At 40.3% G+C, this 11,938-nt stretch overlaps 1 protein-coding gene across 1 annotated transcript in view; it reads left to right on the forward strand.

Moving 5' to 3' along the window:
• LOC116863109 (14-3-3 protein epsilon) overlaps nucleotides 1-11,602 on the forward strand; it is a 47,474-nt gene extending 35,872 nt beyond the window's left edge. The window contains exons 2-4 of the mRNA XM_032850614.1: nucleotides 7,844-8,043; nucleotides 10,424-10,530; nucleotides 11,373-11,602. Coding sequence (XP_032706505.1) covers nucleotides 7,844-8,043; nucleotides 10,424-10,530; nucleotides 11,373-11,583 — 518 coding nt within the window. The 3' untranslated portion in view covers nucleotides 11,584-11,602. The remainder of the gene's footprint in view (nucleotides 1-7,843; nucleotides 8,044-10,423; nucleotides 10,531-11,372) is intronic.
• The last annotated feature ends 336 nt before the right edge of the window (nucleotides 11,603-11,938 follow it).

The following is an 11,938-nucleotide window of genomic DNA, read 5'->3' on the forward strand; positions in this document are numbered from 1 at the left end:
ATTTAAGTAATATCTATATCCCACATGGGTCTTGAACTTATGACCCCGAGATCAAGAGCCTCATGCTGTACTGACTGAGCCAGTCAGGTGCCGCAGGTTAGGTCCACTTCTAATTCTAGTTCTTTTGCTGTTTCTATCACATCTGCAGTTAACTTCCTCCACTGAAGTCTTGAAGCCCTCAGAGTCATCCAGGAGGGTTGGAATCATCATCTTCACAAACTCCTATTAATGCTGATATATTGACCTCCTTCCATCAGTCATGTTCTTAATGGCATCTAGAATTATGATTCCTTTCCAGAAGTTTTTCAGTTTATTTTACCTAGATCTGTCAGAGGAATGACTATGTATGGCAGCTGTAGCCTTACAAAATTAATTCCTCCCTTACTCTCTTCCTTCCTCAGTAATTTCTACACCCAGTGTGGGGCTTGAACTCGTGACCCCAAGATCAGGAGTGGCATGTTCTGCTGACTGAGCCAGCCAAGCACTTCCCAAGTGTATTTTTTTTTTTTTGAAGATTTTTATTTATTTATTTGACAGAGAGATCACAAGTAGATAGAGAGGCAGGCAGAGAGAGGGAGGGAAGCAGGCTCCCTGCTGAGCAGAGAGCCCAATGTGGGACTTGATCCCAGGATCCTGAGATCATGACCTGAGCCAAATGCAGCAGCTTAAACCACTGAGCCACCCAGGCACCCTCAGGTGTATTTTTTAAATAACAACATTTTAAAGTCAGAATTACTCCTTGATCTTCGGGATGCAGAATGGATGTTGTGTTAGCAGGCATGTGAAAATATTACTCTTGTCCATTTCCATCAGAGCTCTTGGGTGACCAGGTGCATTTTCATTGAGAAGTAATATTTTGAAAGGAAAAAAAAATTTTTTTTCCTGAGCATTATGTCTCAACAGTGGGCTTAAAAAAAAATACTCGGTAAACTGGTGTGCCTGGGTGGCTTCGTTGGTTAAGCCGACTGACTCTTGGTTTTATCTCTGGTTGTGATCTCATGGTTATGGGATTGAGCCCCATGTTGGGCTCCTCACTTGGGAGGGAGTCTGCTTGGGATTCCCTCTCTCCCTTTCCCCCTTCCCCCCCCCAAAATAAATAGATTTTTTAAAAATACTTAGTAAACCATGTTGTAAACAGATGCACTGTCATCCAGGCTTTGTTCCCTTAAACAGCACAGGTAGAGTAGATTTAGTCTTACTTGTTTTTTCCTTTTTTAAAGATTGTGTTTATAAATAATTGCTACATCCAGTGTGGGGCTTGAACTCAGAACCCTGAGATCAAGAGTTGCATACTCTACAGATTGAGCCAGCCAGACACCTGGATTTAGCATAATTCTTAAGGGCCTAGGGTTTTCAGAATGGTCAGTGAGCATTGGCTTCAACTTAAATTCACCAACTGCATTAGCTCCTACCTAACAAGAGAGTCAGCCTGTCCTTTGAAAAAAAAAATTTTTTTAAAGATTTTATTTATTTATTTGACAGAGATCACATGTAGGCAGAGAGGCAGGCAGAGAGAAGGCAGGGGGGAGCAGGCTCCCTGCTGAGCAGAGAGCCAGATGCGGGGCCCAATCCCTGAACCCTGGGATCACGACCTGAGCTGAAGTCAGAGGCTTTAACCCACTGAACCATCAGGCACCCCTGTCCTTTGAAATTTTGAAGCCAGTCGTTGGCTTTTCTTCCGTTCTGAAAGTCTTAGATAAGGCTGTTTCTATTACAGTGAGAATCTGTTAGTGTAACCACCTTCATTAATGATGTTAACTAGATTTTCTGAATAACTTGTTGCAGCTTCTACATCAGCACTTGCTGCTTTCACTTGTTAGGGAGATGACTTCTTCCCTTGAACCTCAGGAATCAACCTCTGCTGTCCTGACCTTTTCTCCTGCAGCTTCCTCACTTCTCTTAGCCTTCATATAATAAAGTTAGGGCCTTGCTCTGGATTAGGTTTTGTCTTAAAAGAATGTTGTGGCTGGTGTGATCTTCTGTCCAGACCACTGAAACTTTCTCCCTGTTAATGATAGGGCTGTTTGCTTCTATTCCTGTGTTAACTGGTGAAGTACTTTTCATTTCCTTTAAGAACTTATACTTTGTATTCATAACTTGGAGGATTGTTGGCCTAAGAGGCCTAGCTTTTGGCTTGTCTCAGCTTTCAGCACACCTTCCTTACTATAAGCTTAATCATTGCTAGCTTTTGATGTATAAGATCTGTGAAACTTCCTTTCACTTGACTTAGGGGCCATTTTAGTGTTACTAATTGAGCTAATTTCACTATTGTAGAGTCTCAGAATAGGGAGGCCCGAGGGAAAAGAGGGAGAGGACAGTGGAGGGTGGGGAGACATGACATGGCACTGAATGTCAGGCAGGTCAGTGGAACAGTCAGAACACAACATTTATATTACTGAAATTTGACACAGAAACATGAAATGAACAAATGGTATTGGAAATAAGATGCCAATAGGCTTCCTTCACATAGGGTTGCCACAGATGTTCAGTTTGTAAAAAATACAATTCTGTGAAGCATAATAAAACAACGAATGCCTGTATATGGTTCTTTTTATATGGAATGTCCAGAATGGACATAAATCCATAGAGATGAAAGTAGGTGGGTACCTAGGATTGAGGAAATTGGGGATAGATGGGGAGTGACTGCTAATGGATATGGAGTATTTCTTTTTCAAGTGATGAAAATATTCTAAAATTGGTTGTGGTAATGGTTGCACAACTTTGTGAATATACTGAAACTATCACTACATTTTAAATGGGTGAATTGTATATGTGAATTGCAGATCAGTAAAGCTGTTATTTACTAAAACTGGACAACTGCTGCTTCTGTAGTTGTACCATAGTCTTTTTTGCCTTGTTTTTGGCTTTCCTTTTTTTTTTTTTTTAAAGATTTATTTATTTATTTGACAGAGATCCCAAATAGGCAGGCAGAGAGAGAGGAGGAAGCAGGCTCCCCGCTGAGCAGAGAGCTGGATGTGTGGGGCTCAATTCCAGGACCCTGAGATCATGACCGGAGCCGAAGGCAGAGGCTTTAACCCACTGAGTCACCCAGGCGCCCTGTTTTTGGCTTTCTAAATGAAGAGAATACTGAATTTAATCTGGGATGGAGTATTATTGAGTGCTTTAAATATATTTCTCCTCTTTCCCCCATATTGTAAAAATATTGTTGGAATGTTGAAAACTTTGGGGGTGCCTGGGTAGCTCAGTTGATAAGTGTCTGCCTTTGGCTCAGGTCATGATCCCAGGGTCCTGGGATCGAGCCCCACCTTGGGCTCCCTCCTCTGCATCAGGTGGGGTGGGGGTGGCCTGCTTCTTCCTCTCCCTCTGCCCACCATTTCCCCTGCTTGTGCTTGCTGTCAAACAAAAAAAAAATCTCTCAAAAAAAAAAAGAAATGTTGAAAAAAAATTTTTTTTAAAGATTTTATTTATTTGTCAGAGAGAGAGAGAGCACAGGCAGATGGAGTGGCAGGCAGAGGCAGAGGGAGAAGCAGGCTCCTTGCAGAGCAAGGAGCCTGATATGGGACTTGATCCCAGGACGCTGGGATCATGACCTGAGCCGAAGGCAGCCGTTTAACCAACTGAGCCACCCAGGCATCCCCAGAAATGTTGAAAAATTTTAAAGCACAGAAAAGTGAAGGAAATGTAAATTATCTGGAATAGTACCCAGAGACATACTGTTAAATTTTTGGTGGTATTAGATACTTGTGTATAGTTTTTTCATATATAATGTTGCAGAGTCTTACAGTTTAAAAGGATTAATGGTGTGCTAGGTTACTTTTTAAATTGCTTTGTTAGAGCCAGTTTAGAAAAGTTCACTGGTTCACTTCTGAGGAATGTTTAATTTGTTAGTTTTTGAAAATGCAAACTAGTATGGAAGTGAGCTTGAAATTACCTTCCGACTTCACTGCCCCTGAATTTAGACTTTCTTTTCATGACTATTAAAAAAAAAAAAAGGAACGCTTTCAGGCTTCCACAAATGAATTAATGGTCTTACTACTGTACTTCCTAATACTTCTTTTATTTTTTTTTTTAAGATTTTATTTGTTTATTTGACAGACCGTGAGAGAGGAAACACAAGCCAGGGGGAGGGAGAGAGAAGCAGGCTTCCTGGTGGGCAGGGAGCTTAGGGCCGATCTCCATTCCAGGACCTTGGGATCATGGCCTGAACTGTAGGCAGACGCTTAATGACTGAGCCATCCAGGTGCCTGCAATATGTCTTTCCTTAATGTTCCAGGACTACATTAAAAAATCTGTCTGCTTTATTGGGGCGCCTGGGTGGCTCAGTCAAATAAGCGTCTGCCTTCGGCTCAGGTCATGGTCCCAGGGTCCTGGGATCCAGTCCCATGTCAGGGTCCCTGCTCAACAGAGAGCCTGCTTCTCCCTCTCACTCTGCTGCTCTGCCTGCCTGCGCGCACGCTCGCGCTCTCTCTCTCTGTCAAATAAATAAATAAAATCTTGAAAGAAAAATCCACCTTATTAAAGTATTTGTATATGATCTCTTTTACATGTATAGTTGACTCTTTTTTTTTTTTAAGATTTTTTAAAAAATTTATTTGTCAGAGAGAGAGAGAGAGAGTGAGAGAGCAAGCACAGGCAGACAGAGTGGCAGGCAGAGGCAGAGGGAGAAGCAGGCTCCCTGCCGAGCAAGGAGCCCGATGTGGGACTCGATCCCAGGACGCTGGGATCATGACCTGAGCCGAAGGCAGCCGCTTAACCAACTGAGCCACCCAGGAGTCCCTGTATAGTTGACTCTTGATGAACAACATGGGTTTGAACTGTGTGGGTCCACTTAAATATAGATTTTTTTTTTTTTTTTCAGTGAATACCGTGAATATTTTTTCTCTTAGGATTTTCTTTCTAACAATTTCTTTCTCCTAGTTTGCTTTATTGTGGAATACAGTATATAATACAAATACAGATGACATTAAAAAATAGGTGTTAATTATCAGCAAGACTTCTGGTCAACAGTAGATCATTAGTAAAGTTTTGGCAGGGGGAGTCAAAAGGTATGCTTGGATTTCTGACTGACTCCTTGGTGGGTCTGCTCCCTCTGTTTTTCTGTGTTGTTCAAGTTTTAGGCTGTACAATTCAGTGGGTTTTTGGTTTTGTTTTTAAAATTCAGTGTTTGATAAATCTGTTCAGTTGTAGAACCACTGCAGTAGAGCAGTTCTGTTATTCCTTACATTTTCTTTGCACACACGCTCCCCTCACTTCACCTCCATACCTTGGTAATCACTTATTTGCTGTCTTTATAGTTTTCCGTTTTCTATAACTTAAAGTGAATCAGTCTTTTTGGCCTGACTTTTTTCAGTTAGCATGATTTTGCAACTCTCAGCCATGTTACTTGAATCCTTGGTTCATTTTTTGTTCTTGAGTTGTATTCCATTGTATACATGGACTTTTGGGTTGTCATCTTAACTATTTTGAATAAAGCTTCTGTGAACATTTGTGTAAAAAGTCTTTGTGAAGATGTATTTTCATTTCTTTTGAATAATGCCTATAGTGGAATTGCTGAGTCTTAGGGTGTTCTAACAGTATAGGAACTACCAAACTATTTGCCAAAGACCTTACCATTTTAATGTTTCTCTTAGTTTCCTGATATTCCCGAAAGGATGATGTTTTTTAAACATATTTCCTTGGGATTACACATAATTTAACTATTCAGCAGTGTATCATAAAGTTACCATCTGCATCATACCTTAAGGTATTGCTTATGTTTAGAGTGTTAAGTATGCTAAGGGTGCTTATTAAAATGCAGATCCTTGGGTCTTAGTACTAAAGATTCTGAATCAGTAAAGTTGGAGAGCCATATGGTAATACAGCACTTAGTTTTTTCTAAAAGCATAGTTTTCATTAATAGGTTAGTGTTCATTGAGCTGTTTTTGGTTCTTCCTCTGCATTCACATGCATTGTTTTTATTTTTTTTTTAAGTTTTCTAAAAAAGATTTATTTTATTAGAGAAAGAGATCGTGCACACATACACAGCGGATGGTGCAGAGGGAGAGACCTCCATCTCGCGATTCTGAGATCATGACTTGAGCTGAAATCAGGAGTCAGATGCTTAACTGACTGAGCCACCGAGTGCCCCTTGTTTTCAGTGGGCCCCATGCCCAGTGTGGGGCTTGAACTCATGGCCCTGAAATCAAGACCTGAGCTGAGATCAAGAGTCAGATGCCCTTTTTTTTTTGTTTGGTTTGGTTTGGTTTGGTTTAAGATTCTATTTATTTATTTGACAGCTAGAGAGGGAACACAAGCAGGGGCAGTGGGAGAGGGAGAAGCAGGCTTCCCGCAAGCTGAAAGTGAGATGTGGGGCTTGATCCCAGGACAGTGGAATCATGACCTGAGCCTAAGGCAGACGCCTAATGACGGAGCCGCTCACTTTCATTGTGTTACCTATTTTTTCCTTTACTTGGGGATCGGCTAAGATTTATCTGCTCCCCTTTCTTTGGTTGCCACCTAGTGGTAACAGATAGGAACCATCAGAAGTTTTGCTGATGAACTGAATTCGTAGGAGGTGGACAGTGCCGTTCTAAAGAAGGAGGGGTGGAAACCAAAGATAAGTTTGGTTTGTGTTTGTGACTAACCAGATGCTCAAATGTGTATGCTTCCTATATGAATGCTTTTTACTCCCATGACTTGGAAATACAGTTTATTTGTATTTACTTGGGAAATTATTTGTAAGAAAATAATTTTCTTACAAATTATTATAACTTTGTAACAGGGCCTGTAACTTTTTTTTTTTTTTAAGATTCATTTATTTTAGAGAGAGAGTGATTTGGGCAGAGGTGAGGGGCAGAAGGAGAGGAATGAGAAACACAAGCAGACTCCCTACTGAGCGTTCGGCTTAGTCTTACCACCCTGAGGTCACAACCTGAACTGAAAGCAAGAGTCAGACACTCAAATAACTGCGCCACCCAGGTGCCCCTAGAGCCTGTAACATTTTAATCTTTGTCTAAACTGCCAACTCAATTATTTGTACTAGGAAATGGGCAGGTGTCTTCCTAGTTCTCTTATTTTTAAAAAGTTTTTTTTTTTTTTAAGATTTTGTTTATTGTCAGAGAGAGAGCAAGCACAAGCAGGCAGAGTGGCAGGCAGAGGCAGAGAGAGAAGCAGGCTTCCTGCCGAGCAAGGGGCCTGATGTGGGACTCGATCCCAGGATCATGGGACCATGATATGAGCCGAAGGCAGCGGCTTAACCATCTGAGCCACCCAGGTGTCCCTAAAGATTTTTTTTTATGTGTTCGACAGAGCAAGAGAGCACAAGCAGGGGGAGCAATAGAAGGAGAGGGAGAAGCAGGCTCCCCACCAAGCAGGGAGTCCTATGCAAGGCTTAATCCCAGGACCTTGGGATCATGACCTGAACCGGAGGCAGATGCTTAACCATGTGAGCCCACCAGGTGCCCCCCCTAATGCACCTTATTTAATGAGATAAATCTTTCCAAACCATACTGTGAATTACAGTTTTGAAGTATATGAAGTTTTGATTCCATACATATTTTATTATCGATTCTCTTGTTCTAGGCTTTTTGTTTTCTTTGACATGTTTTTTTAGTTTTTTACTCGTGTTTTAAAAGATTTCGTTTATTTGTTTGAGAGAAGGGGCAGGGGAAAAGAGGAGAGCCCCCAGTGCGGGACTCTATCACAGGATCATAACCTGAGTCAAAGGCAGGTGCCTAACTGAGTCACCTAGGCACCCCTACTCATATTAGTTTCAATGATTGTATTTTTGTTAAGATTCTTGACTTTTTATGCTAGCTTGACAGGGAAAAAAAGATGTATTGTGAAGGAATATTGTATAACAAAACTTACTCGTGTAAGATCTGATTTTACTTTTACCTTATAGAAATGGTGGAATCAATGAAGAAAGTAGCAGGGATGGATGTGGAGTTGACAGTTGAAGAAAGAAACCTCCTATCTGTTGCATATAAAAATGTGATTGGAGCTAGAAGAGCTTCCTGGAGAATAATCAGCAGCATTGAACAGAAAGAAGAAAACAAGGGAGGAGAAGACAAACTAAAAATGATTCGGGAATATCGGCAAATGGTAAGATTATCATATCCTGGGCATCTTTAAAGAAAGATGCTTTCTTGGCATCTGGTTTGGGATATTTTATTTTAAAGTTTTATTTATTTAATCTCTGCACCCAGTGTGGGGTTTGAACTCATGACCCCTAGATAGGAGTCACATGCTCTTTCTGACTAAGCCAGCCAAGTGCTCCAGGTTTTGGACATCTTTTTAAAGATTTATTTATTTATTTATTTATTTGAGAGTCAGAGTGCATGAGTCGGGTGAGGGGCAGAGAGGAAGGGAGAGGCTGGCTCACCACTGAGCAGGGACTGTGACATGGGACTCCATCCCAGGATCCTGGGATCATGACCTGAGCTGAAGGCAGATGCTTAACTGACTGAACCACCCAGCCACCCCGGTTTTGGACATTTTGGATCACAGCCTAATGCACATGTGTTGTGTACCTGTGTAATGACATTTTTCTATTTTAATGAATTTTCATTTCAACTTATCTGGATTATGGTAGGCCATACAATATTTCAGGAAAGAGGTGTGAAGAATTTTTCTCTGGAAGCTGTAGAGGGTGTTTAGTTTTCAACACCACACAAGTAGAGAACTATTTTCTTTTTAAGATTTTATTTATTTATTTGACAAAGATCATAAGTAGGCAGAGACAGGCGGGGAGGGGGGAGCAGTCTCCCTGCTGAGCAGAAACTCCATTTATTAATTATCTCTACCTCTTTTAGACACTGTTTTGAGTGGAGAGATATTTATTAGTACATGTAATTGTGCATGGTAGGGTATTTATTTAAATGACCCTGTAAAGACTAGATTATTGTTCTGCTTTATAGATGGGAAAACTAAAGTTCTGAGTGATTAACATACCTGGGGTCGCATAGAAGGATATCAATGTGTCCGTTAACCTCAGATATGTTGGAACAAGAATATGGATTGTAAGTAGAAAAGTTTGGTGTCTTCAGCAGGAATGGGATTTGGACTAAGTAGGAAAGGAAGCAGGAAGTAAAGAGAGGGACTGATAAATTGGGGCAAGATGAAAGATTCAAGTGGCTGGGTGTCTTAATGTGTCCCTAAGTAGGAATAACAGGAATAAAGGAAGTAAAAAGGAAGTTACAGTCCAGTGGTGAAATAATTTAAGACTTCTTGGATACAGCAACGCAGTTAGGGATATTGACAAAAAAGGTCATGTAGTTGAGGTCAAGGAACTCTGTTGAAAGGAACATGGGTGTGATACCTTGGTGTGATACTAGGAATTGGTGAGGTAGGCTGTGAATATGGATGAAAGGCATATAGAGATCCACTGATGACAGAGGCTTAGAAATTCGAATGTAGAGGATGAGCTTCCACGGGGGAGCCATTTGGAATAATAGCAGCCAGTCATAGTGGGGAGCTAGGAGAATTCAGAAGATGTCTTAGTCCTACAGTAATTGCCACTTGAAAAGCCACAGGGAGGTAGTTTATTCAGGAAAGAGCTAGTTTAACCTAGCACCAGAATGAGATTAGGAGAAGAGAGAGTGGGGGAATTCTTTACAATGGAAAGAAAGTTCCAGAGGGCGTAAGAAGAACTTGGAAAGGTTCAGCAGTGTTACTGTGTATTAATGGAAAATAGAGAACAAGATGTGTATGTGTCTTGGGTGGTGGTATGCGTTTTAAGTGTGATAAATTTTAGGTAAGTAGCAATATTTACTTGTAGTATACAGATTTTGGTGCCATAACTGCTGTGGATCTCAGCCACTAAAGTGAATGCCTATTGAACATAGTAGTGGTTAGGAATGTGAACATTGGAGGCAAACTGCCTGGGTTTGAATTTTTATTCCATCCCTTAAAAAATGTGACCTTAGGCTCTATAGCCTGTCTGGGTTCAAATCCTAGCTCTCCCTCTTGAAGGTCTTTAAATTGGTGATTTTTGGCCAAATACCATAATCTTTGTTTCCCCATGTACATGATAGTTTCTACCTTATATGCTAATTAATAGAAGTGTGCAGCTCTCAGTAAGTAGTAATTAGTGTTACTTTCAGGTCTGTAGCTGAATCATGAGGTTGTTGGTATGGGTTTTGTTTTGTTTTTAGGGTTTTAATTTTAAGTAGTAATCTCTACACTCAGCGTGAGGTCAAGAGTCAACATGCTCCACCAGCTGAGCCAGCCAGGCGCCCCGTATGGTGGTGGTGGTTGGTTGGTTGGTTGTTTTAAAGCACTAAACTAACCGCATGCAGAAGGAGGATAATTTCTATAGCCTGGAGACAACTATTCTCTGCTTTTTAAAATCAAGAGTGGGGAAGAAGGTTTGATAAAGAAATGTATTATGTTTACTATGACTCTCTTCCTAAAAACTAGAGGGAGAATATGTCATAGTTTATGCAGTTTCTTAGATTTAAACAATTTTTGACTTTTTTTTCAGGTTGAGACTGAGCTAAAGTTAATCTGTTGTGACATTCTGGATGTACTGGACAAACACCTCATTCCAGCAGCTAACACTGGCGAGTCCAAGGTTTTCTATTATAAAATGTAGGTTCTATACTAGAAGGGAAAATGTCAGATTAAATGTTGGCCCCCTTAGAATTACTACTTCTTCTGTGTTAGGTGTTCAGCTTTTATTTAAGAATAGTTGTTTAATGTTAGGAGGATAGTTACATGGGAGGGATGATTTTTAAAACTTAATTTTTGAGTGCTCATTTGCATATTCACTGCTAATGAACAATTATTGTTGCACTTAAGATGGTTAGACTGTTTAGTGTAAGAGTACTAGGTTTTATCTATTTGCTTTTTTTTTTTTTTTTTTTCCGTCAGAGAGGGAGGGAGTAGCAGAGAGAGCAGCAGGCAGAGCAGGCTCCTTGTTGAGCACGTTCCGAAGAGGGACTCAATCCCAGGACCCTGGGATCATGACCCAAGCTGAAGGCAGCCACTTAACCAACTGAGCCACCTAGGTGTCCCTGTTTATATTTGTTTTTTGTGTAGAGTTACCCGCCAGCTGTAGCAATGTATTACAGAGTTCAGTTTTACCATTTTATGTCGAAGTTTTATTTCAAAATTAAGAAACTGCCATGCCATTTTTTTTTGGAACCACTTTTTTGTGTTTAATTTTAGCCAGCGAAAAACATACTGATTTTTGAGGTTTTGCAGTTAATTTCGCTAGGTTTTTGCTTATATTTGGTATTCTGAACTCTGAGGAGGAAAACTGAATAGTCAGTCTTTGCTGAAAGAGACTTTGTGAAATTATTGAAGTATCCATGTTAATTATTAAATATATTTCTGTCACATTTCACATTACAGACTACAAAATTTTAAGTTTACTTTCATTTAAAAAGTATTTTTCCTAATTCTGTTTGTTTTATTTTGTTTTGTTTTAGGAAAGGGGACTACCACAGGTATCTGGCTGAATTTGCCACAGGAAATGACAGGAAGGAGGCTGCGGAGAACAGCCTAGTGGCTTATAAAGCTGCTAGTGATATTGCAATGACAGAACTTCCACCAACGCATCCAATTCGCTTAGGTCTTGCTCTCAACTTTTCCGTATTCTACTATGAAATTCTTAATTCCCCCGACCGTGCCTGCAGGTAAGTCATGGAAGAGAAACAAAAGCTCTCACTGTGAAAGTGAAAAAAGTTACAAAAGAGAATTGTCTTGTTTCCTGGGATTGCCTTTGCAGCGTTGGCCATGTAACAGAGAATTCTTTTAGCTCTTAATGAAACTGCTTTGGATGATTTTAAGACCAACCCTATCTCAGTTCACTAGGATAGCAGTTTTGGATTATGTTGACGGGGAAAACTTTTGTTGGTAGGTTGCATTTTAAACTTGTTTGTGTGAGAGTGGAATTACAATAGATTTTTTTTTTTAATATTAGCTTTTAGTCTTTGTAGGCATGTTCACATAGTTAGGCTCTTAGTGTACGTATTTTTATGTTTTCTATTTTAAT

This window comes from Lontra canadensis, unplaced genomic scaffold (genome assembly GCF_010015895.1).
Source record: "Lontra canadensis isolate GAN:19392208 unplaced genomic scaffold, GSC_riverotter_1.0 scaffold545, whole genome shotgun sequence".
Classification (NCBI taxonomy): domain Eukaryota; kingdom Metazoa; phylum Chordata; class Mammalia; order Carnivora; family Mustelidae; genus Lontra; species Lontra canadensis.